Source organism: Mastigoproctus giganteus, chromosome 6 (assembly GCF_048544385.1).
Source record: "Mastigoproctus giganteus isolate SK-2022 chromosome 6, ASM4854438v1, whole genome shotgun sequence".
In the NCBI taxonomy this organism is placed as follows: Eukaryota; Metazoa; Arthropoda; class Arachnida; order Uropygi; family Thelyphonidae; genus Mastigoproctus; species Mastigoproctus giganteus.
Genome location: NC_143580.1, coordinates 163,315,255 through 163,339,974, shown reverse-complemented (window position 1 = coordinate 163,339,974; position 24,720 = coordinate 163,315,255). Strand labels below are relative to the sequence as shown.

Below are 24,720 nucleotides of genomic sequence, written 5' to 3'. Positions count from 1 at the left end.
AAAGCATTATTAAATCTAATAATTTTACCAATTTCAAAAGTTTTTTTCATAACGCACAAACAACTTTTGTTCACTTATCTGATGATAAATGCAAAAGAGCATTACACATTTTCAATTTATTTATCCCCACTTAGGTAATCTTTGCTGCAGTCACGTACAGTTCTTCAGAATTTGCAGAAAAATCTCCATACAGTCCATATTCCTCCAAGTTCTACCTTAATTTGTAAAGCCATTACACAGTACTGACATTTTTATTAACTTCAATACCAACTTCCACTTCAAGTATTGACAGATCTTTTTCGACAATGAAAACAATAATGATGTACTCACAACAGAAGCGATAAAGCAAGCCTCCCAAACCTAGTACTAAATTCGGTAGTCAGAACTTTTAAATTTACTAATACATAGATACATATAAAAGGACAGCGAACAAAATGTTAAGTCACCTGTGGTTATATATCCTAAATACCATAAGTGATATTTAGGGAATATAAAGGATTGAACACGTGTATCTTCTACGCTTGTTTGCTTACAGCATCATATAAGGTTATCCCCCCCCCTTTTTTTTTTCTCTACAGGTATACCTTCTGTGACTGAAGAAGCAGGGGTTTCTACCACGAAAGGTGGGGGATGATGTTAGAAATGATGTTAGTGAGCGGAAAAAAAGGAATGATAGCATTTTATAGGTATAAAGTACACGCTGTTAAAGGATGAGGTGAATTTTCTGATGTTACAGAAAGAACAGTAACAGGAATGAAGGATGGTGTGAGTCGAAATCAACCAGAAACGAAATATGATTCAAAAAAAAAAAAAATCCAGCGAACAAAATGTTAAGTCACCTGTGGTTATATATCCTAAATACCATAAGTGATATTTAGGGAATATAAAGGATTGAACACGTGTATCTTCTACGCTTGTTTGCTTACAGCATCATATAAGGTTATCCCCCCCCCCTTTTTTTTTCTCTACAGGTATACCTTCTGTGACTGAAGAAGCAGGGGTTTCTACCACGAAAGGTGGGGGATGATGTTAGAAATGATGTTAGTGGGCGGAAAAAAAGGAATGATAGCATTTTATAGGTATAAAGTACACGCTGTTAAAGGATGAGGTGAATTTTCTGATGTTACAGAAAGAACAGTAACAGGAATGAAGGATGGTGTGAGTCGAAATCAACCAGAAACGAAATATGATTCAAAAAAAAAAAAAAAAAAAATCCTGCTGCAAACAGTTTAACCAGAATGCCATCAGTCGATCTGCGAATACTGCGAAGAGAACTGCAAAACATGGATACTTGGGAGTAGGCCTCCGTAGCCGAATGGTCAGAAGTAAGAGTGCAGTAGCAGAGATTCTTTACGAGTAGAACGGGATTCAAGATCATGACTGCCAAACACGGTCGATCTACCACCCCGCCCTGAACCAGCGTGCTAGACTGTCTATTTCCCTCCATATGAATCGTTGAGGGGACTTCCATCCTGCAGTGGGTTCATAACGGCTGCAGTTTACCTTTTTACCCGATGCCTTGCTCGTAAAAATACTGTTTATGTATAAATGTTAAGAAATATTCAATAAACCTAAACTAAGAAATTGTTAAAAAATTGGTACATCAAAATAAGCTATTTAATAATCTATAACGTTTTAATTAAGTTAATTTTTAAATTTTGTTTTCATTAAAAAGTTACCTCCTTTTCCTTTAGTTTGCGAAATCACAAATTAGTTTCTTAAGATCCATTTTGGCAATGTTCAATAGCTTGTACAGCGAAATCATTTAATCTGGTTTGCCCTAGAATTTCTTTTGTAGTCTGTTTTCAATTTCCTAAGTAACCTTTCAATATTAGTCACCGTTATCGGAAACGTACGAAATAATGTAATTAAGTGTTATTCTATGTTTTATATAATAATAATTATTATTTTATATAGTTTCCTTTCTTTAATATTTATAAAAACATTCATGGTGACACCCTGTAGCCCTCCGTCTTCATGGGCCCTTATGTTTGCTAATTCTTGCACCATAATAGCTACGCCTCCACTAATATGGGCTAAAAGGCATATACACTGAACTGTTGATGACTGAAGAACTATGATGGGGTCTGACAAATCCAAATTTTACCTACACTAATGTTTTTAGCCCAGAATTCACAGAGAATAATGAAATATTATTATTGTGAATTATTATTATTAATAATACAATGCAATATTCCTTAGTTTATATCAATTAAATTACATCAAAAACTCGAAGGATTTCAGAATCCCTAACAATAATAATAAGGGCGCGATTAGCCCCGTGGATACGAAGCCGGACCACCTATGTGATAGACCCGAGTTACAATTAAAATAAAAAAAGAGAGCAGGGAAAAAACAAATCGCGAAAGTCACTTCATCGAACCTACGTCCCTAAGGTCGAAGGTATATGACAGAAGGGAGCATCTGGTGTCGCTCCCAACAACTACAATCCACCACTAGATGCAAAAGCCAAAGCTAAACAGGTCCACGTCTATAGTTGGATAAAGATGAGAAGAAGAAATACTGAATATACTGCATCGAGTGTGGCGCAACCTAAAGTCACCCACTTTCAGACCTTAGGCAGAGGAATCGGTTCGAAAAGTGGGAGACAGGCTCCAGAGGAGCAAGTGGCACTGCCCCTGTATGGCGACCACAACTGAAGGGCAAGACCACTCATTCCAATCAACTAGAAGTTCTTCCTGCGCTAATGACCACCCAGCAAGGAAAAAAGAGCCAGGGCATGAAGTGGAGCATCGAAATCAATGCGTTCATCATGCAAGCATATTACCGATATGACAATATACAGGATGAACTACACACTAAGTGGTTGGAACAGTTCCCCATTGTTCAGGTCCCTGAACATCGAATAGCAGACCACAGACGGACCATCGTCATGAAGAATCTGATAGCTCCTGCACTCATGGAAAAAAGGAAGCAGCAAGTGAACCTCCGCCTACAAAGAAAAAGTAATAAGGGCGCAACAGAAATAGAACTAGAGGAGAAACAGCAAATACGGGAAGTACAATCCAGTGCAGCCAAATGGAAAAAACCGGGTGGCGATATTCAGAATATAAGAAGAGTGGAAGAAGGCCCATGCCATATTGAAGCAGAAATCCAACAGAATTCTGTGGCAAGTCGCAGACCAACTCAATCGCCAAATAATGCCGGATTACCTCAGCAACAACGAGGTAACACTAGATACCATCCATGCAGCTATTTACTGTGTCGCCGTAGCAGCCATCAGAATGAACGGAAGAGAAACCAGAGACAAAAGACAACGAACCACCAGAGTGGAAAAGAAGGCTACAGCAGGTGACAACTGAACCAAGAACTGATATGCGTAGAAAAGTAAACACCAATTATTTTATTAGAGTCACCCACAATTTCTTGTATATACCAATTTATGTAATGTGTCTGTAAATTGCGTGTGTTCTCTTGTCGATTTGCTTGTTTTTCTGGACGAAAAACCTATCTATGCCTGAGATCGACTAACTCAGCCACGGAGTGAAAAAAGCCCATTAAAGTTACTCGCGTCATCGATGGGATTCGGACCCGGGCCTTTTCCACACGCTGTGGGGAGGAGAATGACGATGCCACACCCCGCAGAGACAACATCTACAATCAAACTATTATATTTAGGCCACCCGAATAATTAAATTCATCTGCCGTGCTGTGTCTTATGTCGGTTAATTGCGTGTGTTCTATGGTCGATTTGTCTGTTCTGGACGAAAAACCCCAGTTTCTGGGGGGGGAAACCTTGCTATCTACGACTGAGACCGACTAACTCAGCTACGGAGTGAGACAACATTTACAGCAAGCACGAGACTTTTGATCAGAGAATCGAAGAATACTTTGGCACCTTCAAGCAGAACCTCCTGCCACTCGCCAAGAGACTTCGCCGATCAAGGGAGAGTCCCCAGAGGAAAACAGAAAACTGGATATTTGATGAAACCCAAACAGCCTTCTACGGGGAAATCGGACTAGAGGAGGAGGAGGAGGGCAAAAGGAAGGCAACGGATCCACCGACCAGAAGGCACTCGAGTTCTGAAGCAACCTATGGAGCAGCGAAGTTAGCTATAACGGCCGTGCCCCTGGATAGACCTGGAACGGAAGAAAACCAAGGACATACAAGAGATGCCAGAATGGGAGATTCGGAAAGTACAACAGTCGATCACGAAGTCCCACAACTAGCAGAAGTGGAACTCCATAAAGCCGCGATCCTGAACACCTGTACGATAGTCATACAGTTCCTGGACCAACAGTAACCGGACACAACCAATCACCCCATGGACTTGGCAGCAGTACCCGTCAAGGAGCGGGGAGGAAAAACCCATAGAGGAGAAAAAGTTTTGAAACTAAAATAATAAATTTTCTATTTAAACTCCGAGAGTAATGCTTTGGCGATGGTTTAACTATGAACTCGATCCCCTACTTGAAATACCAACCGGGATGAATCAGACTAGCTATAAATATTCTAATAAATATACATTGATGTTCAAAGAAAGTGCATCACGTAGGAATTTCACATTGCTAACCCTTTTTCGCGATGGTATGTTACATTAATGACTAGCATCACAAATAGAAATATAAACAAAAGATATTTATTGATAGTTAAGGCAAAGCTAAATAATATTTGACAGTTACTCTCAAAATATTCCAAAATGAGCATTTGCAACCTTTATACAACAGTTTTGGTAAACACGAAAATTATGGCTGAAATGTTATCAAAAGCCCTCAATTTGCTTCAGTTTATCATTTTAAATGGAAAACAAAATGAAAAGTTCACCAGGTGCAATGCAAACTAATATTTAGTTTAACCGCCTCTGGTCCTGATGACAGCAGCACACCGTCGAGGCATTGACAAGATCAATTTTTGAAGATAATCAATTGATAGTGCGTTGTTCCAAACACAAATTATGGCTTCCTGAAGTTCACGAAGGGCCTTTGACTTCTTTCTAGCAACTGGAGATTCCACACGATGCCAACAGTTCTCTATAGGATTCGGGTCCCGGCTGTTTCTGGCCAGCTAACAGTTGTAATGGACGTTTCTTCCAACCATTTTTTCACATGTAACAATTGTAAACACATTAATGTCGAACCTCTAATGCAGAAATGAAGCTAAAGTAACTACAGAAGCGCCTACTTACACTTTTTGCCCGATGACAACGAGCAGAATCGTCCTGAAAGATGCAGTTACTTGGCAGGTTGAAATGGTCTCTAATGGTTGGCAGCAATTTGCCTTCCAATATAGTCAGGTATTCATTGGCAGCCAGACGGAACCTTTTATAAACTGCAGGTGACCTACTCCACGAACGAAATGCACCGCCATATCATTTGGCTGGTAAGGAATTTCACTACAGACACCATACAGTCTGGATGGTATTCTTCACCACGTCAACGGCGGATCATTTGTCTCCCATCAGAGCCATGCAGGTTGAATTTCTTCTCATCCGAGAAAAGAACTGACTTCCACTGCTAGAGGGTCCATTTGACATGCTCCTTACACCAAATTAACCGGGCCTTTTTCATTTTTTGTGTGAGGAGGGGCTTCTACTTAGGACGATAGGCTACATGTCCATTTTTGAAGAGGCGTCTTCTGACTGTTACTGCACTTGCTAACATTCTTGTATGTTCTTCCCATTCTCTTTTCAGCTCAGACGAAGCAGCTTTACGGTTTTTAAGGCATAAGCGCTTCAAAACGCGGTCCTGTTTTGACGTAAAGACTCGTTTGCGTCCGATACCTTTGTTCCTATCAGCAGAACCAGTATTCTTGAGTTTAGAAAGAAATCTACTCACTGTCAACAAATTATTAAGACACTCTATAAGCAATATGACGTGAAGAACATCCTTCCTCACGTAAAGCAACAATATCACTTTTTCTTCGTGGCGTCGTAAACGTACACGTGGCACGTAACTAGCCATCCTGACACAAGCAAGGAATGACTGCAACTCTTGCAGAGCGTGCTTATATAGCTGAAAGTAACAGCTGATGCAATATTACGCCATCACCTACGCGTGTCAATCTTATCTGATGCAATCTGTAAGAAATATTGCCATATACTTACGTTATTCGGACGACAATTACAATTTTAAGGGGCGATGCACTTTCTTTGAACACCAGTGTACAAATATTCTGATGGTCCAGTTGTGCCTTCTGTTAAACATTTGCGGGGCAGTCATGATTCCAATACTTCTGTATTCCAGGATGACAACTATACGGTTCACAGAGCCTGTACTGTTTTAAACTGGCACGAGGTACACGAGAGAATGGTAGGTCATCTATATTAGTCAGCCAAGTCACCACGTCTCAATCCTGCAGAGAGCGTATGGAACTATCTGGAACAAAAAGCGATTAACAATAAGAGCATTCATGAAATCTGAATGAATTACGGGCTCACCTGTTTAAGAATGGCCTAATATTGATATAAACTATTTATGGAGTCTGGTTCAATCCGAAGTGACTCGTGCTAAAAGAGGGCTTGGCTACTGTGCTGTTACGTCAGCTGCAATAAAACAGTTACAATGAGGTTGTAAACTCTTCTGGCCTCAGCTGGCCATCCAGATCATACACGGAGATTAATTTATTGTTACACATTATTAATTGCAAAATTACAGGTGAATAATTTTTTCTAACATAACACATGCAAAATTTCCTGGTCCTGTTCGACCGAGTTATCAGCATCTCTGAAGGTCACATTTTTGGAATTGCATCACTTTTAAAGGCCGGGGGAGGGAGCCTTTTATATATTACAGCGAGAATCGGATTCATCATCATATCGAAACTATACATAGACAATAGTGCTTTCAGAGCTTTCGCTCATTCGCACTTAAGGGCACCTTAAGAGCAGATGAGCAAATCAACCACTTAGCCACACACACCAACTGACTAAGTCAGGCATAGTGGAGTACGTTACCTTCCCCGCCCCGTGGAAGGGGATTGTCTACTATCTAACATTTACATTACATGCGCCCTTAAAAACCTGAATAATAAATACATTCATAAAAATATATTCTTCAATTTAAAAATATAATTTAATATAACTCCATAAAATCGAATAACTACTTACATATATATGCAATATTCACTCTATTTGCATATTATTTACACACTTAAAAATTCTTACCTTCGTGAATAAATGGCATTCACAAAGTGAAGGAATGCAATGTACAACTCTTTTTCTTTACAGCGACTATGAACCTCAGTCCCATCAGTGCTATCTTTTTGTTTAAAATCTCTAAAATTATTTATAATGAACAATTCCACATAATATGCACCACAGAAACAACAGGACTGGCTTCTACAACTTCCAATTCTCAAAACCTGCTCTTAAGTCCACGTCCTGTTACCATAAACGTGCTAAATAGCCGCGGAGTCGGCCATCCTCGAATCTTATCCATTGTATATACTTCCAGCAGAAAGGAATAGGTAGCCCGGCCCAGAGCAAAATGGTTCCTTATCTCCTGTCATAACTTTGCCACTTCTAAGCAAAATCTTTTCTTCTGTTCCTTCAAATCTTGCTTGCTATATATTTTATTTATACTGAGCCAAGATCTAACTGCTAATATTTCCCTAGATTTATTCCACCTAGTGACCAGTTCTAACGATCACCTCATCACCAGGCTCCCGTCCTGTTAACACTTGCAGGACATCATTAGAAACCGTTCTGCTGGTCCGAGTGACCCCAGAAGCGCAAATCTCTGTGTTGAAATCAGTGTCTGTCTAACAATAATATTGTTGACCCAAGCACCGAAAGCATAAGTGATTACTGGGAGGGAAATATTTATACAGGAGATCAAGGGATTCACCCTGATTCCCAATCTACCCTCAACAACTCTTCTGGTTTTAGCACATGTTGTTCATATGCGTTCGGTGAGAATCGGATTTATTGTTATTACGAATTATCAATTAAGTAACACATTTTTCGTTTTTCAAGGCTATTTTTTTATATATGTACAGTAACAGGAAAATAGAAGCCGCATTTCACCCTTATTAGCAAACCGCATTCGGACTTCGCTTCGTTTTTAAATAATGATGCTCGAAACACTAATTTAAGGCTGTTTTTTATTTTAAAAATATCACAATAGCTGTAGCATGCAGGGATATCGACGGGAAGGGGACAGTCTGAACGACTGGCCCAGACCTAGATATCGTGTAAGAACAGCTGTCCTGCGTGACCCGAAACCACTGCCATATATGGACAAGAGGAATTGGATGAAAAGAAAGGCTTGGTGAGGCTGTTTAATCCCGGTGGGGTGGGAGGTTCATGTTGGCTCTCCATACCCCTGGTAGTATGTACTGCATTCTAAAACAACATTTACACGCGTCTAATTTAAAAAGATAATGTAACTAATGCCATTGAACGTGAGGCACGAGTTGCCCCGAATTCTGTCCAACTGTTGGTCCCCGAACACTGATTTGGCCAATCTCGTTAACAGCTTTAGTTCCCCCTTTAGAAAATCCTGGGACAGCCACTTGTCCCGGAAAATCGTCTAACTTCTCTAGACAGAAATTTGGCTCTGGGTACGAGAAGTTTCCAATTTCATTATAACTGTCTTGTTGCAGTCGATAGACCAGCTCAGGCCAACAGTGAGCAGTGCATTTTTGTAGTGGTGTACAGGATCGATTTTGCAATGAGCGTACATGTATCCACATACATTACCATTACAAGCCAGTCCAATTAAAATAATAAATAAAATAAAATAATAAAAATTAAGCAAACTGAGACCACATTTAAGAATCTCCAGGATTCGCGGAAAACAGAATGTACACCATCGTCCTTAGGTGTATGAACATCTTCATGGAGGAGGAGTATAAGCTAAGAGATGAAGAATTTCTTTAATGGAAATGAATAGAAGCCATGAAATAAACATTAATAATTCATTGCTGTTATTTACGGTTGAAAAGATCGGGAAGTGGTTCATGAAGTCGTATAAATAACAATAAACCTTTAGCCGAACGAGAGATGACTGTACACTGCATAAAAGTGATGTCAAGTGACACGCTTCCAGGGGGAAAGAAACTTTAAACACCCAGGCGCTTCTCTAATTTTTTAACATCTACTGCATTTGAATTTTGTATACGATCCCAACGATCAAGTATACGCTGCACATCCATTTTTATTTAAAAGCAAATTTCAACAACCATTACACATTTGTAGCAATGTAAAACTGAAAATATTATGGCAAGAATTAACAAACTGTACACTGGTACGAGTACATACTGTTTTACCCTGCGTGCCCTTGCCCTGCAGAGTTTTCTCTTCCTCCTGCCGCCAGATTCAAAAAAATTACAGCATAACTGTATTTCGTGGCAATAATCATATTTCCACCCCAAAATAAAGAGGCTTCTCTATGGGAATTGCAACCCACAGTTTGAGAGCCATTAGTCTAGAAAAATATTTATTAAAAAAAAATAATAATAATAATAAAGAAATGCTGCAGAACATTGAAAATTTTGAGTAGTAAGACATTTTTGCCAACAACTGCAAAATTACTGGAGGCAATCCAGGAAGCCCTTTTGTACCACCATCTTTAACGCTTTTGTCGCAGCAGTTTACACTGTCAGCATCTCTGAAACGAAAACTATATTAATCTAAAAAATAATAATAGTAAATAAATAAAATAAAATAACGTGATGCGAAATCTATCGAATAAGGTCGGTGCTCAAATACCGTTATTCCATATTTACTGAGGTCCTATTTAACCAAATTCTATCTGCCTGTACGTTCATTGCTATGAAGCAAAATCAGTTTACTTGAGTTAATTTCTGCAGTATTTATTATTTATTTATAGATCGCACTTTTAGACGATGAAGCACTTAACATACAGCTCTCTAATTGTTCTAAAAATCTGATATGAATTCGAAGTAAGCAATGCCTTTGTGATAGTAATTAAAACTTCTAACATCGATTTAAGATCCGCATTAACAGCGCTGTGACAAGAGTTCATATGTCTAGAAATTTCAAAGTGGCGAAACTTCTAGACACTTTCCCGAGATTTCTGTAGGTGCCCGAAAATTCATCTATGACCATCGCTCGCAATTAGGTTACCGATGGGGTAACGAACCCGAACTTGGTTCCGGTGTGCTTCGGTTCATTCCGAGCCCTGGTAACTACATGTGTGAGGGAGTCGGTATTAAAATGAATTACAATGCCGTGGGTATTTAAATATATAATAATCATTTGCTTAATGCATTTTTCTATGGCATAAATCTGAAAAGTATTGAATGCTCCATATTTTTGCAGGCTACTATATATGTGAGATATATATACAGTATATATAATAATTTTTTCCATTTTAACTAAAGCTTCAGCGAAAACTATTAATCGTGGGAAAGAACCTGCGTATGCAATTAATTCGCTAAATCGGTGAAAAGAGGAAAAAATTTTTGTTTATTAATTAATGACTTCAAACAACACACTGGCATGGCGTCACAGAGGAAGACCCAACGAGCAGGTTGAACTGTTCGGCCTCTGGAAAATTACCATACTCGAACCCACACGCTATTGTTATCATTATTTATTCAATAAATAAATTACATTGGCCCCGACACAACATTCATATGCTAGGAGACCAGTAAATAAGGTTATAACAACAGCATACATATATAAACTACATTTTATTTAAATTTCAGAACAGATTATGGGGGTTAACTCCACTAAATTCCCTCCTGCATTTAACCGATCAACTTAATTTGGATCCCTCTATTGGATTTCCAAATTACTTAACTACAAGGTTCAACATAAGTACTCTATAATCACTAATTAACTTTTAAATCACGACTTCTTCTGAGGGTCCGTGGTGACAGTTCAATTGTTAATTCTTGCCATTTTTATATACTCTATCAATGCTACTGCATTAAGAATACGACAACTTCTCAATAATATCATTTCTTTTTAAATTGTAAAAGATTGAATAGCAATAATTTCTCTTTTATATTTTGATATCGTTTGAATTTTAATTTAATCGCTGTTTCCCTCGAAAATTTAACCTTTAAAAATATATTATTCGTTTACTTGTTCTTTTTAATATAATATTAAAATTATTTCCATTACGTTCATTACTATAATTATGTCATATAATGCAACACATTGTAACCAGGTGCATCACCTGCAATGTGTTTAAATCTAAATAAATAAATAATTCGTCTGAAATGGGAGTAACTGGTAATTTTCCTTTCTTAACTTCGCGAATTTTCTGATCCTTTCCCACCCTCGCCACCGACCATTATGTGTACCGGTTTATTTGAAGAAAATACGAGGTCACCGTATTGTAACTGAATTTTTCTTTCTTTCCTTTGGGTACTTTTTTCTCCCCTCCCAAAAAAAAAAAAAAAAAAAAAAAAAAGAAAAGAAAAGAAAAGAAAGAAAGACGAGAAGACGATGACAACAAGAAGAAGAAAATAGGATGATCATTATTCCTTAACAGACAAAAGTACAAAACCAAAAGAGAACGTTCTACTAAATCTTCGATTGGGATAAATATAGTTCTATCGGTTTATAACATGTTAGCAGTGACAAATGAAGAAACTGCTGGGATGTTTTTATATATAGTGTATGTGTGTGTGTGTGTGTGTGCATATATATATCATTAGGTTAATTAGATTTATATAATGCATATTTACTATTAATTTAATATTTAGCAATTTAAATTGATTTTAATAGATGGGTAAAATTTTCCATTTCGAGACCTGCGTGTAAATCAAAGCATTTTATAAATGTATGTTTTCCATGCTGAAACCGATGATTTTATTTTATTTTTATTTTTTTCAGAATCTATCCAAATATCGGTTTTGTCAGTTTCAGGGTAGGGTAGGGAATTTTTCCGAATTTATTCACGATTCGTAAGTTGTGCCGTTTGTGAAACAGGGTGGGTTTATTATTATTAGTATTTATTTTATTATTATTATTTTTTTTTTTTTTAAGTTTTAGAGAAGGGTAAGGAAAATTTCTGAATTTTTTCAAAATTCATAAGTTGTGTTGTTGGTGAAACATGTATTTTTATTATTATTATTAATTTATTTATTATTATTTTTTTAATTAACGTCGAACTGTCAGAACCATCACTGGAAAATCAGTTTGCCGACAAATCAGGAAAATGATTAGTTATACATTCGTACAGTATAAGCATATTGTCTGCATACGTGGCGCACTATGACCAGAAAGGCCCATCAACTAAACAAAACCAAGCCTGCGTACCAGGCTGGGTTATATTGTCAGAAAAGAAGTCATTTCTGTATGCAAACTTCGTAATCATTTCATTTCATTCAAAACAGCTTTATTACAGAAGCAAATACAAAAAATGTTAATCTGACCCTGGTCCAAGCTATAGCGTGTAGTGTAGAACAGTAATAGTAGAATAATTTTAAAGAGCAGTTGCAGAGAAAAGAAAGTCTCGGAGAGGCCAAATTATGACATAACCAAGAGTTACTGGAATTTCTAAAGAAACATGGTTATAAGAGTTTGTACACTATTAGTTAATAAATATAATTAAATTTCTATTCAATCTTAGCAATAAGCATTTTATATTTATTTGTTAAATTTTGAGGGGGTGAAAGCATCCTCTCTCCTCCTGAAACTTGTGGATACACAGAACAGCTCATATAGAATGTGCCCTTGCGCACTGAAGTCCGCTTTCTGTTAGTTCATAATTAATTTGACATTCCCACTGTGCACAAAATTTTGAACAGCTACACTACACTAAGACTTCTCGCGAAGTAGCAGAACGCAGGGACGCTCTTATGTGTCGTAACAAAGATTCCAAAATCAATGGGTAACTCGTGGAGTATAAACACTTGTTCGAGCAGAAAAGAAAGCATTTCTAAGGCATTAACTTGAAAGCTATTTTTATCTTTGTATTTATTCAGCAGATATTACTTACTTCGTCACTGTAATTAGAGACTATATTCGGTCACCATTACTGATGTAATGCTCTTTGAGAAAGTTACTTAAAAATAATGAGCCTTTCTTAGTATTAATAAATGCTTACATGAGAATTATTTGATGTCTCCAGGAAGAAAAAGAAGTTGCCTTTTCTTGGGTACTTGATCCTGATAGCAGAATTATATTTTACTGGACGGTAAGTACTGTTTTATTTTCAAGAATTTTAACAGAAAAAATGAATTTGTGACTTTTCGTGATATTAAAAATGCCTTAAATGAACGTAAAATGAATAAGAAATATAAACATTTCCTTCTGCATAAAATATCGTTACTTAAAAATACAAATTTTTGTAATACTTTCTAGAGAGAGAGAGAGAGAGAGAGAGAGAGAAGAAAAAAAACTAATGATCGCATTTATAAAATTTAATTATTTATATAAAATGAGTATCAGGTAATAATGGGCGGACCAAATGCTGACCAACAACCGGGACAAAATGATTTTAAAGCCTAAAATCCGGGACAAAAATAATAAAATAATAATAAATAAATAACATAATGAACACAGAGAGAGAACTTCGCCATGTTTACGTAATATATACTCTAAAACGAAACAATAGTTATCAAAGAGAAAATGACTTAATTATTTCTCAAATATATTAATGTAATTATTTTTACGATATATTAAGCAGTACTGTACTAAAATAAATTACACGCCAAAGGCTTTACTCATTTATTTTACTGAACTTTATACACTAATCATATTTTGATCAATAAAAATTTTTGCACATCAAATTAATGTTAAATTTACAAAAAGGAACTGCATTAATAGTTTTTACATTCACACAGTTTCTCAACCTGACCAATGAACACTGACAGGTCGAGACAGCATTATAAACACGCACTTTTAAACTATATTCCAAGCAAATAAAAAAATAAAACTGTTACAACTATATTCCAGGAAAATAAAATTTTGAAGAAAATATAAATATGTTTTAATGTCGGGAAATTATGAATTACGAAATCTTTTGAATAAATTACAGATTTTCTCAAATATAATTTGAGAAAAATCTGTAATTCTTCAATTACAGATTTTTTTTTTTTTTTTTTTTTCAACATTTTTTACAGATTTTGTTATTTAGTCAGTTACCTTTGCTTTGTTTAAGCAAAGGTAACTGGCTAAATAACAAGTTTTGGTCGATATGAACTTCTATACAAATATTTTTACACATTTCCTTCTTCCTATTTCCTTCTGAACTGGTACACATACGACTGTTCAAGGTTTAGACCTAAATGGATGTCAGATGAACTAACGAGACATGTGGCAGAAAAGAAAAATGCATGGGATACATATAAATTAACAGGTGACACGGAAGCCTATGATATATATAAGCTGGTCTGTAATCAATTCACAAAGGGGTGAGGCAAGCAAAGACAGATTACGAGAAATCTTTGGCAAAGGATGCAAAGAGTTCTTTACTTATGTAAATTCTAGAAGAAAGGGGATGAATCAGATTGATCCACTTGATATCGATGGTTCAACTGTTGATGATCCTGCTCAGGTAGATAACAAACTAAATGATAAATGAGTATTTTGTGTCTACATTCATTCACACATGAGGAGTTATTCAGGGAGGGGAATGCCAGAGGTGATTTAAACTCGGTCAGTGAGCTAGATGATTTTGTAATAACTGAGAGCAAAGTGGAGGAGAAATTGTTGAATATAAACATAAGAAAGGCACCTGAGTGGATGGAATCTATCCAGTTATATTAAATGAGGCAGCAAAGGAAGTAAGCAAACCCTTAGCCATAATTATGAGAGCTTTCTTGGACTCACGAGAGGTACCCATGGACTGGAGAAGTGCAAATGTGACCCCAATTCACAAAGGAGGATCAAAGGGCAACAAGTAATTACAGACCTGTTAGTTTAACTTCTGTTCCAGGGAAATTAATGGAGGCACTGGTTAAACTGCAGGATCATCTAGACAAGACTTCAGTTATAGCTCGGACACAGCATGGGTTTGTTAAGGGGAAGCCTTGTCTGACCAATTTGATTGGATACTATGATGTGGTCACAAAGGAACTGGATGCAAAGAATAATTTTCATATCATATATTTGGATCTTAGAAAAGCCTTTGATACTGTTGCACATGCAAGACTGCTGCACAAATTGGAGCAGTGTGGCATTGGAGTCAAATTGCTGCTATGGATAAAGGGATGGTTGAGTGGGAGAAGACAGAGTGGTAATTAATGGACACTGCTTTTAGAGGACTAATGTTATTAGTGGAGTCCCCTAGGGTTCAGTGTTAGGTCCATTGTTGTTTTCTGTATTTATTAATGATATTGATGATGGTATATTACGCTTAATGTCCAAGTTTGCAGACGATACGAAGGTCGGCAGGGTTGTTAATGACACTAATGACAGTACAACACGATCTAGAAACGTTGAGCAGATGGGCTGAGAGGTGGCAACTGAAGTTTAACATTGGCAAATGTAAAGTACTGCATATGGGAAGCAGTAACCCCAGAGTAAGGTATCAACCGTGTGGTACACTGACAGTGGCAAAGACTGAAAAGACCTGGGGGTAATGAAAAGACATGATGTGGTTACAAAGGAACTGGATGCAAAAAATAATTTTGATATCATATATTTGGATTTCAGGAAAGCTTTTGACACTGTTGTGCATGGAAGACTATTGTACAAATTGGAGCAGAATGGTATTAAGGGTAAGTTGCTACAATGGATAAAAGGATGGTTGAGTGGGAGAAGACAGAGGGTGGTAATCAATGGGTGCTGCTCTTCGTGGACTAATGTTATTAGTGGAATTCCACAGGGTTCGGTGTTGGGTCCACTGTTGTTTTGTATATTTATCAATGATATTGATGAAGGTATATCAGGCTTAGTGTCAAAGTTTGCAGATGATACAAAGTTGGCAGGGTTGTTGATGACAGTAATGGCAGTGTGCTACTGCAACAGAATCTAGATAATTTGGGCAGTGGGCTAAGGAGTGGCAACTGAAGTTTAACATTACATTTGTCAAAGTACTGCATATGGGAAGCAGTAACCCCAGAGTAAGGTATCAACCGTGTGGTACTACACTGACAGTGGCAAAAAATGAAAAGACCTGGGGGTAATTGTGCAGGAAGATATGAAGTTTTCTGAGCAGTGCAGACGGTCTGCAAGAGTAGCTCATGGTGTCTTGTCAATGATATACAGGAATTTTTCTAGCAGGGATAAGGAGGTGATTATCCACTTTTATAAAGCAATGGTCAGGCCACACCTTGCGTACTGTATACAGGTCTGGAGGCCTCATTTTAAGAAGGATGTAGAACTGCTGAAACGAGTACACAGAAGGACAACAAGATTAGTGAATGGAACAAAGGGTTACTCTTACGAAGAAAGTCTTAAGTTTTGCAAATTACAGTGTCTGTAGACTAGGCACCTGCGAGGTAATATGATTGAGGTGTATAAAGCCTTGAATGGTTTGAGCATGCTGAATGCTGATGGGATTCTTCTTCTTGCTCACAGAATAATCGCCTGAGAGAGCATAAATTCAAATTGAGGAAAGACAGTTGTAGGATAGATGTGCGGAAGTTTGCCTTTGCCCAGCGGGTGGTTGATTGCTGGAACAAACTTCCATCTGTCGTTGTAGATGTTGATAGCTTAAATATATTCAAGGCAGAACTAGACAAACATTTGGAGCAACTGGATGGATGAAATGAGAAGAGTTTTTTTGGCTGATGATAAATAAGCTTGCTTTCTTGCATCATATGCCTTTATTAATGCTAACACTAACTGTTTAAAGTGCCCAGCTGTTATTCTTATTTTGTTAGAATCTATTTTCTTAGTATAAAATTTCTGAAAGCCGGTACACATTTATGCGTTCGAAAAAGAAATTTTCGGGGCACCAGGAAAAATCCCGGAAAACAGGGATGTTTGGTCACTTTAGATAATACTTATTATCTCATAAGCATTAGTTTTATAGATCCCTATAGTTATAGAGATCCAGAGTTTAAAAATACCCTGGAATACATTAACAAAATAATTTTATTGCTCTAAAGGCAAATGAAATGTATTGCACTTATACCGGATTTAACCCATATACAGTAAACTTTAAAATCTAGCACCTCGAGGCTTGAGAGATGCCGGATTTTAAAATTTTCCGGATTTTAGAGAGATATGCCTAATTATTGAGTAGTTTTAGAAAAGCATGTTGTAATAAATATTAAACAGAAATAACCGAACATTTATGACTAACTTACTTGTCCATTCATCTGTTTTGCAGCCAGCAGGATTTAAACTGCATGAATAATGCAATGATCTTAATTCTCACAGTAGAGCACACTTGCCCCTGTAACGAGTTACCCTGTTATCGCACTACTTTCAAAAGATAGCCTTAAGCTATATTACAAATTTGAAAACTGCTTTCGTTTACCACATGGAAGCTCACGTAGGACAACTTCTTTACAATTATTTTTGTCTGCGTGTTGTCAATAGAAACCACCTGCATTCTAATGAGAGGCTGTCATAGCTGGTTCATCAAAAGGTGAGACTGCTATGACAGACTGCCAATTAAGAAACAAACAAACAGATGGCCAATTAACCTTTTGGCGAGGGCATCTACTTTGAAAGTAGTTTAATACCATGGCAACTCGTTGTAAAGGCAAGTTTGTTCTGCTGTGGGGATTAAGACCACTGCATTACACACATTTCTGGTCTTTTCACAGTTCTGTGTCATCCCAAAGTACCTAGGCGGAGTTGAACTAACGTTCTGGAGCCGCTGTACATAAGATAATATACATGTCTACATGCATTATCAATGCAGATCAATCCAGCTCGCCACAAAAACAGATTAAAGGGCAGGATAACCCGGAACCATATAAAGAAAGAAATGTCACAGCTTTTTACATTAATTCCTAAGAACAAATGCGATCGTTGATAATGAGTGCCGGATTTCTCTCCTAATGTTGATTTATTTTTGTAAAAATTATTCCGGATTTTAAAAAATGCCGGCTTATTATTAAACTATACCATGGAGTTTGAGTTTTTATAGAGTTTTATACCTTATATGACAGTTTTATCATTCCTTCTTTTAATTAATGACGATTTGGGTATAGCTTTCATTAATTGGGTTTACTTTTTGCCTACGTTTCGAAAATGGAAACAGGATTTATGGGATCCTTATGTCCAACGCTCCTCCCCCATCACACCACGTGTTTAGTCTGATCCACCCAACCAAATTAATAATACACTAGAAGAGCTACTCGGCATTTCCAGGGTACTTTACACTGAGTGATCACCAAATTATGACCACCTATCTAATACCGCGTTGGACCACCGTTCACAGAGATGACAGCCGCTATTCGACTAGTCATTGACTCAACTAGATGTTTGGTTTTTTTTTGGTTTTTTTTTAAGGAGCATTAGCAACTAAGGCCATATTGCTCCGGGTCATGCGGTGGTCATTCCCTGACCTTTCCGCATCCTCCGCATTTGGTGGTGACGGGCTCGAACCCCGGTTTAATCAAGAAGCGTGTGCTCCTTCCCACCTGGCTACGGAGGCGCCCAACTAGATGTCTGAAGACGTCCGTAGGACCTGAAGCTATGCTGACTGCAAGGCTTTCCACAGTGTCGGAATAGATGAGAGTTGCGTGTCTATATGCCTCACTTCCATTTCCAAAACATAATACACTAGAATAGCTACTCGGCATTTCCAGGGTATTCTGGAAATGCCGAGTGGTCACTTAATAATATAATCGGTCAATTAAGAGGACTTATTAGCTCTTCTCTCACTAATATTCCATTTGTTATTGTTAGTAAAGATAACAATCACAGTTTCGATACATAATATTTTGGGAACATATTTTAAAACGTTGTTAGACTATGAAAAGTGGGAGCTTGGTGTCAGAGCATGCGCAGTATGCACTACCACTAACAATCTAATCGTGAAAACCTCGCGATTTGTAGAGGATTTTGGTTGAAAAGATGCTTCAAGGTCGTAATAACCGTTAATCATTTAAAAATTTGAATGTCAAGAGTGTCTATATGTACTGTAAATAATAAATAAAAAAACGTTTTACAAATTAATAATAAAACCCTGACACAAAAAATACAAGTTAGGTTGGGGGCCCCTGGCCTAGGTGAGCCAAAGATTCAATCCCTATTAGCCGTGCCTGGATCCGCCACCCCTGGTCATTTGGGATATTGTTCTTACATTCCCCTTATTATATTGTATTATGATGTCAACTGTCGCACAGTGACCACAAGCTGCCGCAATCATGCCCCTTTGAAACTCCGTGATAGCTTTACTGCGTCTCATAACTGCTACTTTATCACTTTGCCTTGCACGACCAGATACAAATGATTACTACCTTAGTGTACGAAGCTCTTCGGCTTATTATACTGTGAGCTATGCGGCATACTCCATTACGGACGGGGTGGTCAAAATTCAGCGATCACTGAGTGTAGGTTGCACTGACTCCTCCGGGGTAACAGATACATAAAAGAGAAGACAAGCAGCGAGAAACTACTGAAGCAATATCTTTAAATAGGGAAAAGGCACTGGGGATTGGGGAAGAATGAGTTATCGATCGATATGAAATATAGTACAACGGTCCCTGAGAATGTTCTAAATACTTTTGGAATGAATCATAACTGCCATTCCCAAATTATAGGAGTGTTTCTTTGGGAGGAGAGGGAGAACAGGGGAATCTATGTAATCAGAACTGGACGGGAGAAAAAAAAATCTCAGGGACCTATGGACATATATTTTGGAAGCAATACACTGGCGCCTCATAGCCTTAGTTTATGAAGCGTCAGGAACTGCAACTGTACGTTTTTGGTATAGAAACAAAGCAGCAAACTAAAACAAACCTCTAGTAAATGAGCAGAGGATGCAGCTGCACAAACTAAAAGACCAAAAGAATTCGCCAAATATGGGTTACCAAACGTATGTGTTTCCTGATATTACTTTGACAACCTTCTACTGTCAGATGGAAAGAAAAAACAATTCGTTTGATTTCTCCTCTGAGGCTGTTCTCTTAACGGGATGTACTTAATTAAGCATCAACGTGTAAAATGTTTATACTGTCATCAACATCGTGAGTAAGATATATTCCTATTTATATCAATAATTGTTATTTATAATTTTAAGTAGGAAGTGCTTTTCTTTAAAAAACATTTAAGGATCACATTGCCTATGCTTTACAGTTAACAATTTGTTTTAATATTAGCCTTCGCATACCTTTCAGTGTGAAGACTACCCATAACAGGAAAACCAAAAATTCTAAAGGATAAAAAAATCATATTCAAAAAATGATTTCACATTTCAGATTTGCATCTTTTTCAAATATATGCAAATCTGATATTGTACACCCAGATTTCAGTAGAACTTCCAATTTTGTTCTACATGAATAACTCTGTACAAAATTGAGCATTATGGCAATTGGGGGAAAGGTACCGCTATGAATAAAGTTGCAGGAAACAGTGGTTATTAATGGCTACTGCTCTTCATGGACTAAAATTATGAGTGAAGTCCTCACGGATTCAGAGTTCGCCCAGTTTCTGATTTCAATATTTATTAACGATATTGATATTGCCAATAAGATTTAGCCGATGATACAAAGTTAGGCGGAGTGGTTAATGACATTAATTACAATATGCTACTCCAACAAGACTTGCATAAATTAAACAGATAATCAACAAAATGGTAACTGGAGTTTAACATTAATAAATGCAAGGCACTGCATATAAGTAGTAGTAATCTCAGAATAACATATATCTGGATGATACCAACCTCAAAGTAGAGGAGATTGAAATAAGACGTAATTGTAAGTTCAGCATGAAGTTTTCTGGGCAGTGCAGATGGCTAATAAGACAGCTTTGGGGATTTTGCCAATGATATGCAGAAATTTTGCCAGTAGGGACAAGGAGGTGACTGAACCTCTTATAACACAATGGTTAAGCCGCACCTTGAGTACTGCATAAGGTCTGGATGCTTCATTTCAGGAAGGATGTGGAACTGTTGGACTCAACGGATGCAGTAATGAGAAAGCAAATTAGTCATGGGAAAGAGCAAAATGTACTCTTACCAAGAAAGCCTTCAGTTCTGTAAACTGTAGTGTCCGGAAACAAGATGTCTGCGGACCTAATTGATGTGTTTAAAGCTTATTATTTCTCACTCTTTCTCTGACAATCCCCACAAGGGGACAAATTTAAATTGGAAAAATACGGTTTTAGGATAGATGCCAGGAAATTTCCTTCAGAAAAGTTGCCAGAGAGTAACTGATTGTTGGAATAAACTTTTAACTGGCGTTGTGAACGTGGGTAGTTTAAAAAAATTTAAGGACATCTTGGAAAAAAATATTAGAAGGGATTTTCTTTTTATGGCTGATGCTACTTCCGTGCATCATTTTTCCGCTGAAACTCTATACCTAACACGGCTGAATGGACAGCGCAGAAGTGTGGTAAGTAGCATACCAGTTTGAGTAGCCTGGTTGTATCTCACGAAACTGCTGAATTCGGTTAACGAATGTGTTGTTTGTTATTTAGGAGCATTAGCAACTAAGGCCATATTGCTCCGGAATATGCGGTGGTCATTCCCTGACCTTTCCGCATCCTCCGTATTTGGTGGTGATGGGATTGAACCCCGGTCTAATCAAGACGCGGGTGTTACGCACTGCTGCTCCTTCCCACCTGGCTACGGAGGCGCCAATGAATGTATTCTTGTCAAAAATGTTTAGTTGTAAACTTCTCTACCTATGGGACAGTACTGGAGTACAATGGGACATTTTTATACTAAAGAAGAAATTTCATATTCAGAAAACGATAGATATGAAATGTGACACCATCAGAAAGCACTATCTGTAGCAGTTATTAAATTCATAAACTTGATAATTAAAATTACCTTCGCAGACGAGTTTCATTTTAATGAAATAGGAAATATTTTAGATTACAATTTTACTGTCATCATGATCCCAGCGTTTGTTTAATCTAGTGAAGTATAAGTCAACAATGAGCAGTGGAAGCAGGAGGAAACAGCATCTGATTATCTATCACAAATGAGATAACTATGGTATGCACACACTACCGAACCGACTAGATGATCTCTCTACAACACTATTGCTGCTTTCTGTTTATCTTGTTCTTAAAACGTCTGAAAGCATATAGTGTTTATAGCATTTTCAATTAATACTTTGCATTATAGCACGTTCAATTAGCGTCCCCTGTTGAATAAAAAAAAAAAGTACACCAGTTATTTTCAAAGGCTTTTGCCATGCAAGCCCCCCTTCCCCTCTAAAGGGGAAGGTGGGCTTGCATGGCAAAATTTATTGCCATGTGACTATTTTTTAATTAAATTAATTTTATTTTGAGACAATTGTTTTGTAGTTTTGGGCTGCCTTACATACAATTTTTTTTTTTCAAATACCCCACACACAGCATTTCAGTTTTTAGCAATGCCCCGAACGTGCACGCTATGTATAGCGCGTGTTCACGGGCCGGTTTCGATGTTTGCTAGAGAGAAAAATTCAAAACAGTTTACCGAGTAAAACACTACACCTCGCTGCGAGACAGCTAGGTGTAGTGTCCTCAAGAGAAATGGCCTTTAAAAAAATACCTCCCGTCTGCAACGTGTACCAAAAGCTGAGATATATCAAAATTATTTTTATATTTTTAGAATATTACTGAAAACATAAAAATGCGTCACAAAAGACTTGGCTTCCCCATGTCGCATAACTACTTCTATATTATAATCTACTACTACATAATACTTTATTGGCGACTATTATAAACACAAGTCCCTCCCACAGATTTCAGTTCATTAAACTGAATGAACATAGGGATGGATCATGACAGATATTATCAATCTCTTCAGTGAATTCTGGTGTACATTTCCAATGAGTGTTGCGTCTTACTGATCTAATTTTATTATATTTTTCTCCAACAGGGTATTGTGTTCCTTGCTACTGTCTTTAACTTTTGGATTATCATCCTACGCATTGCCTTCCCTGAGGTACGACACGAGGTAAGTTAGACGGCGTGCCTATGAAAGCAACTTTAGTATTAGCATATCTAATTTAGTGTGAGAATTAACTGGAAATTACAAGGCATACCGATTAACCAGTGTTATCGACGGAGCCTGTGGAATGAATGTGCTAATTCTCGTGCATGCTGGATATCTATACGCTAAATTACTTGCGCAGTGACACGTAACATTTTCTGACTACCAGAAACTTTCCACGAGATACATTTCTGATTGAATCCTTCACTTAAATTGTGGAGAATGCCAGCTGTCTCTCGAAAACGCCACATCTAAAAGAAACTGTTAAGCAATATAATTTTTGAAATCAGTAAATTATAAAGTACCACGTACTGTATTTACAGCCAGAAGAAAAGAAACGGATAGTTCAAGATCATTCATTAGCTTCTCTGCATAGCACCCAAGCCACGACGTCACCCCTTCTCATCAACAGACTGTTGGTGTACGAACAATACTTACTTTCAGCAGTTAATATGACGAATTATGTGTGTGAAAGATATAGGATGGAAAGCAGCATGACCTTAGTTCGTTACTGCGCGTCATGCTTAACCTCATTTAATCTCTAGAAGGATATTAGCACAATACGTCTAACAAGTATATATATTCACACAGATGAAAGATTAGAGTAACGTTCATTTCTGTCGATGTCACTTTCTGATTGCACTAATAAGGTAACTGAATACTTTGCCACTTTCCACTTAGGCTGTAGTTCGCTTAAAACTAGCAGTGTCCTGAACATGCACGCTCTGTGTAGCGCGTATTCACGGGACAGTTTCGATGTTTGCTAATCGATGTCACTCCGCCCCACAGTCTAAGGGCGTTGACTTATACGAAGGTTTAGTATTAAACAACGTTAACTACAAAATCACTTTGTAGTTGATGTTTTTGTAATTAACCAAAAAAAAAGTCATTTGAAATTTTCTTGATTTACCGGAAATATACTTACAGCCTAAGCTAACTTGTAAAGTACTAGAAGGATACAGCTCCTTCTAGTACTGACATGATATGCATTTTATTTGTATAAAGTAAAACTAAAGTTATCGCAAAAAAAAAATGGAATTTTGTAGTTAACGTTGTTTGGTACTAAACCCTCGTATAATAATAGTGTTTTGAAAAGACGCCGCTAAGGTAACATTTGCATTGTCATTTCCAGTATTATATTTGCATGTAGCTGTCGTTATTTTGATCTGCCAGGTATTCTTTCACTTTTCCTTTAGAACCTAATTACAGGTGTTTATACACTTCCTTCAAAGCTGCTTATTTTCTGAATTTTAAATTGCTATAATTAGTTTCCTTTTTTAAAACTAATTTTCAAGCCGTTTGTAAACGATGTGGGGTTGGGGAGGAGTTTCAGCTTCTCTGTTTAAGCACTAAAGCAGACAAGAATGTCCATTCGTCCAAACTTCTTGAAATAATTTTTGTTGTCAATTCTAAAACTGACAAATTTCAAAACTTTCAATATCGTAATAAATAAAACTTAAGACAATCTGTTTTACTGACAACTTTTTTTTTTTATCTTTCTTGGCTGTGGAGAAAGGGAAGTGTTGATGAGTTCACTAATCCCCTTTCCCTTCTCCCACCATTCAAGTTCGCTGTTTCTCCTATTTTCTTTACAAATGCGATGTTTTTATTATTTATTTTATTTTTTTAATCAGCAAAAGGTGGCAAAGTTGCTATAATGGAAAAGGGAGGGACAAGTTGACTACCATCAGGTTTTGACTCTTTAGGGGGTAAAAACACGATTAAATAAATAAATATATATAAGTTTACCCACAAAAATGGGTATATGTATTATTTAAAAAA

General features: G+C 37.2%; 1 protein-coding gene across 1 annotated transcript in view; it reads left to right on the top strand.

Annotated features, from left to right (window-relative positions):
- The first annotated feature begins 2,707 nt into the window (after positions 1 to 2,707).
- Positions 2,708 to 24,720, top strand: part of LOC150084713 (cyclic nucleotide-gated channel alpha-3-like) — a 100,136-nt gene continuing 78,123 nt past the window's right edge. Inside the window, exons 1-3 of the mRNA XM_090376328.1 lie at positions 2,708 to 3,130; positions 13,012 to 13,077; positions 22,825 to 22,902. Coding sequence (XP_090232454.1) covers positions 2,708 to 3,130; positions 13,012 to 13,077; positions 22,825 to 22,902 — 567 coding nt within the window. The remainder of the gene's footprint in view (positions 3,131 to 13,011; positions 13,078 to 22,824; positions 22,903 to 24,720) is intronic.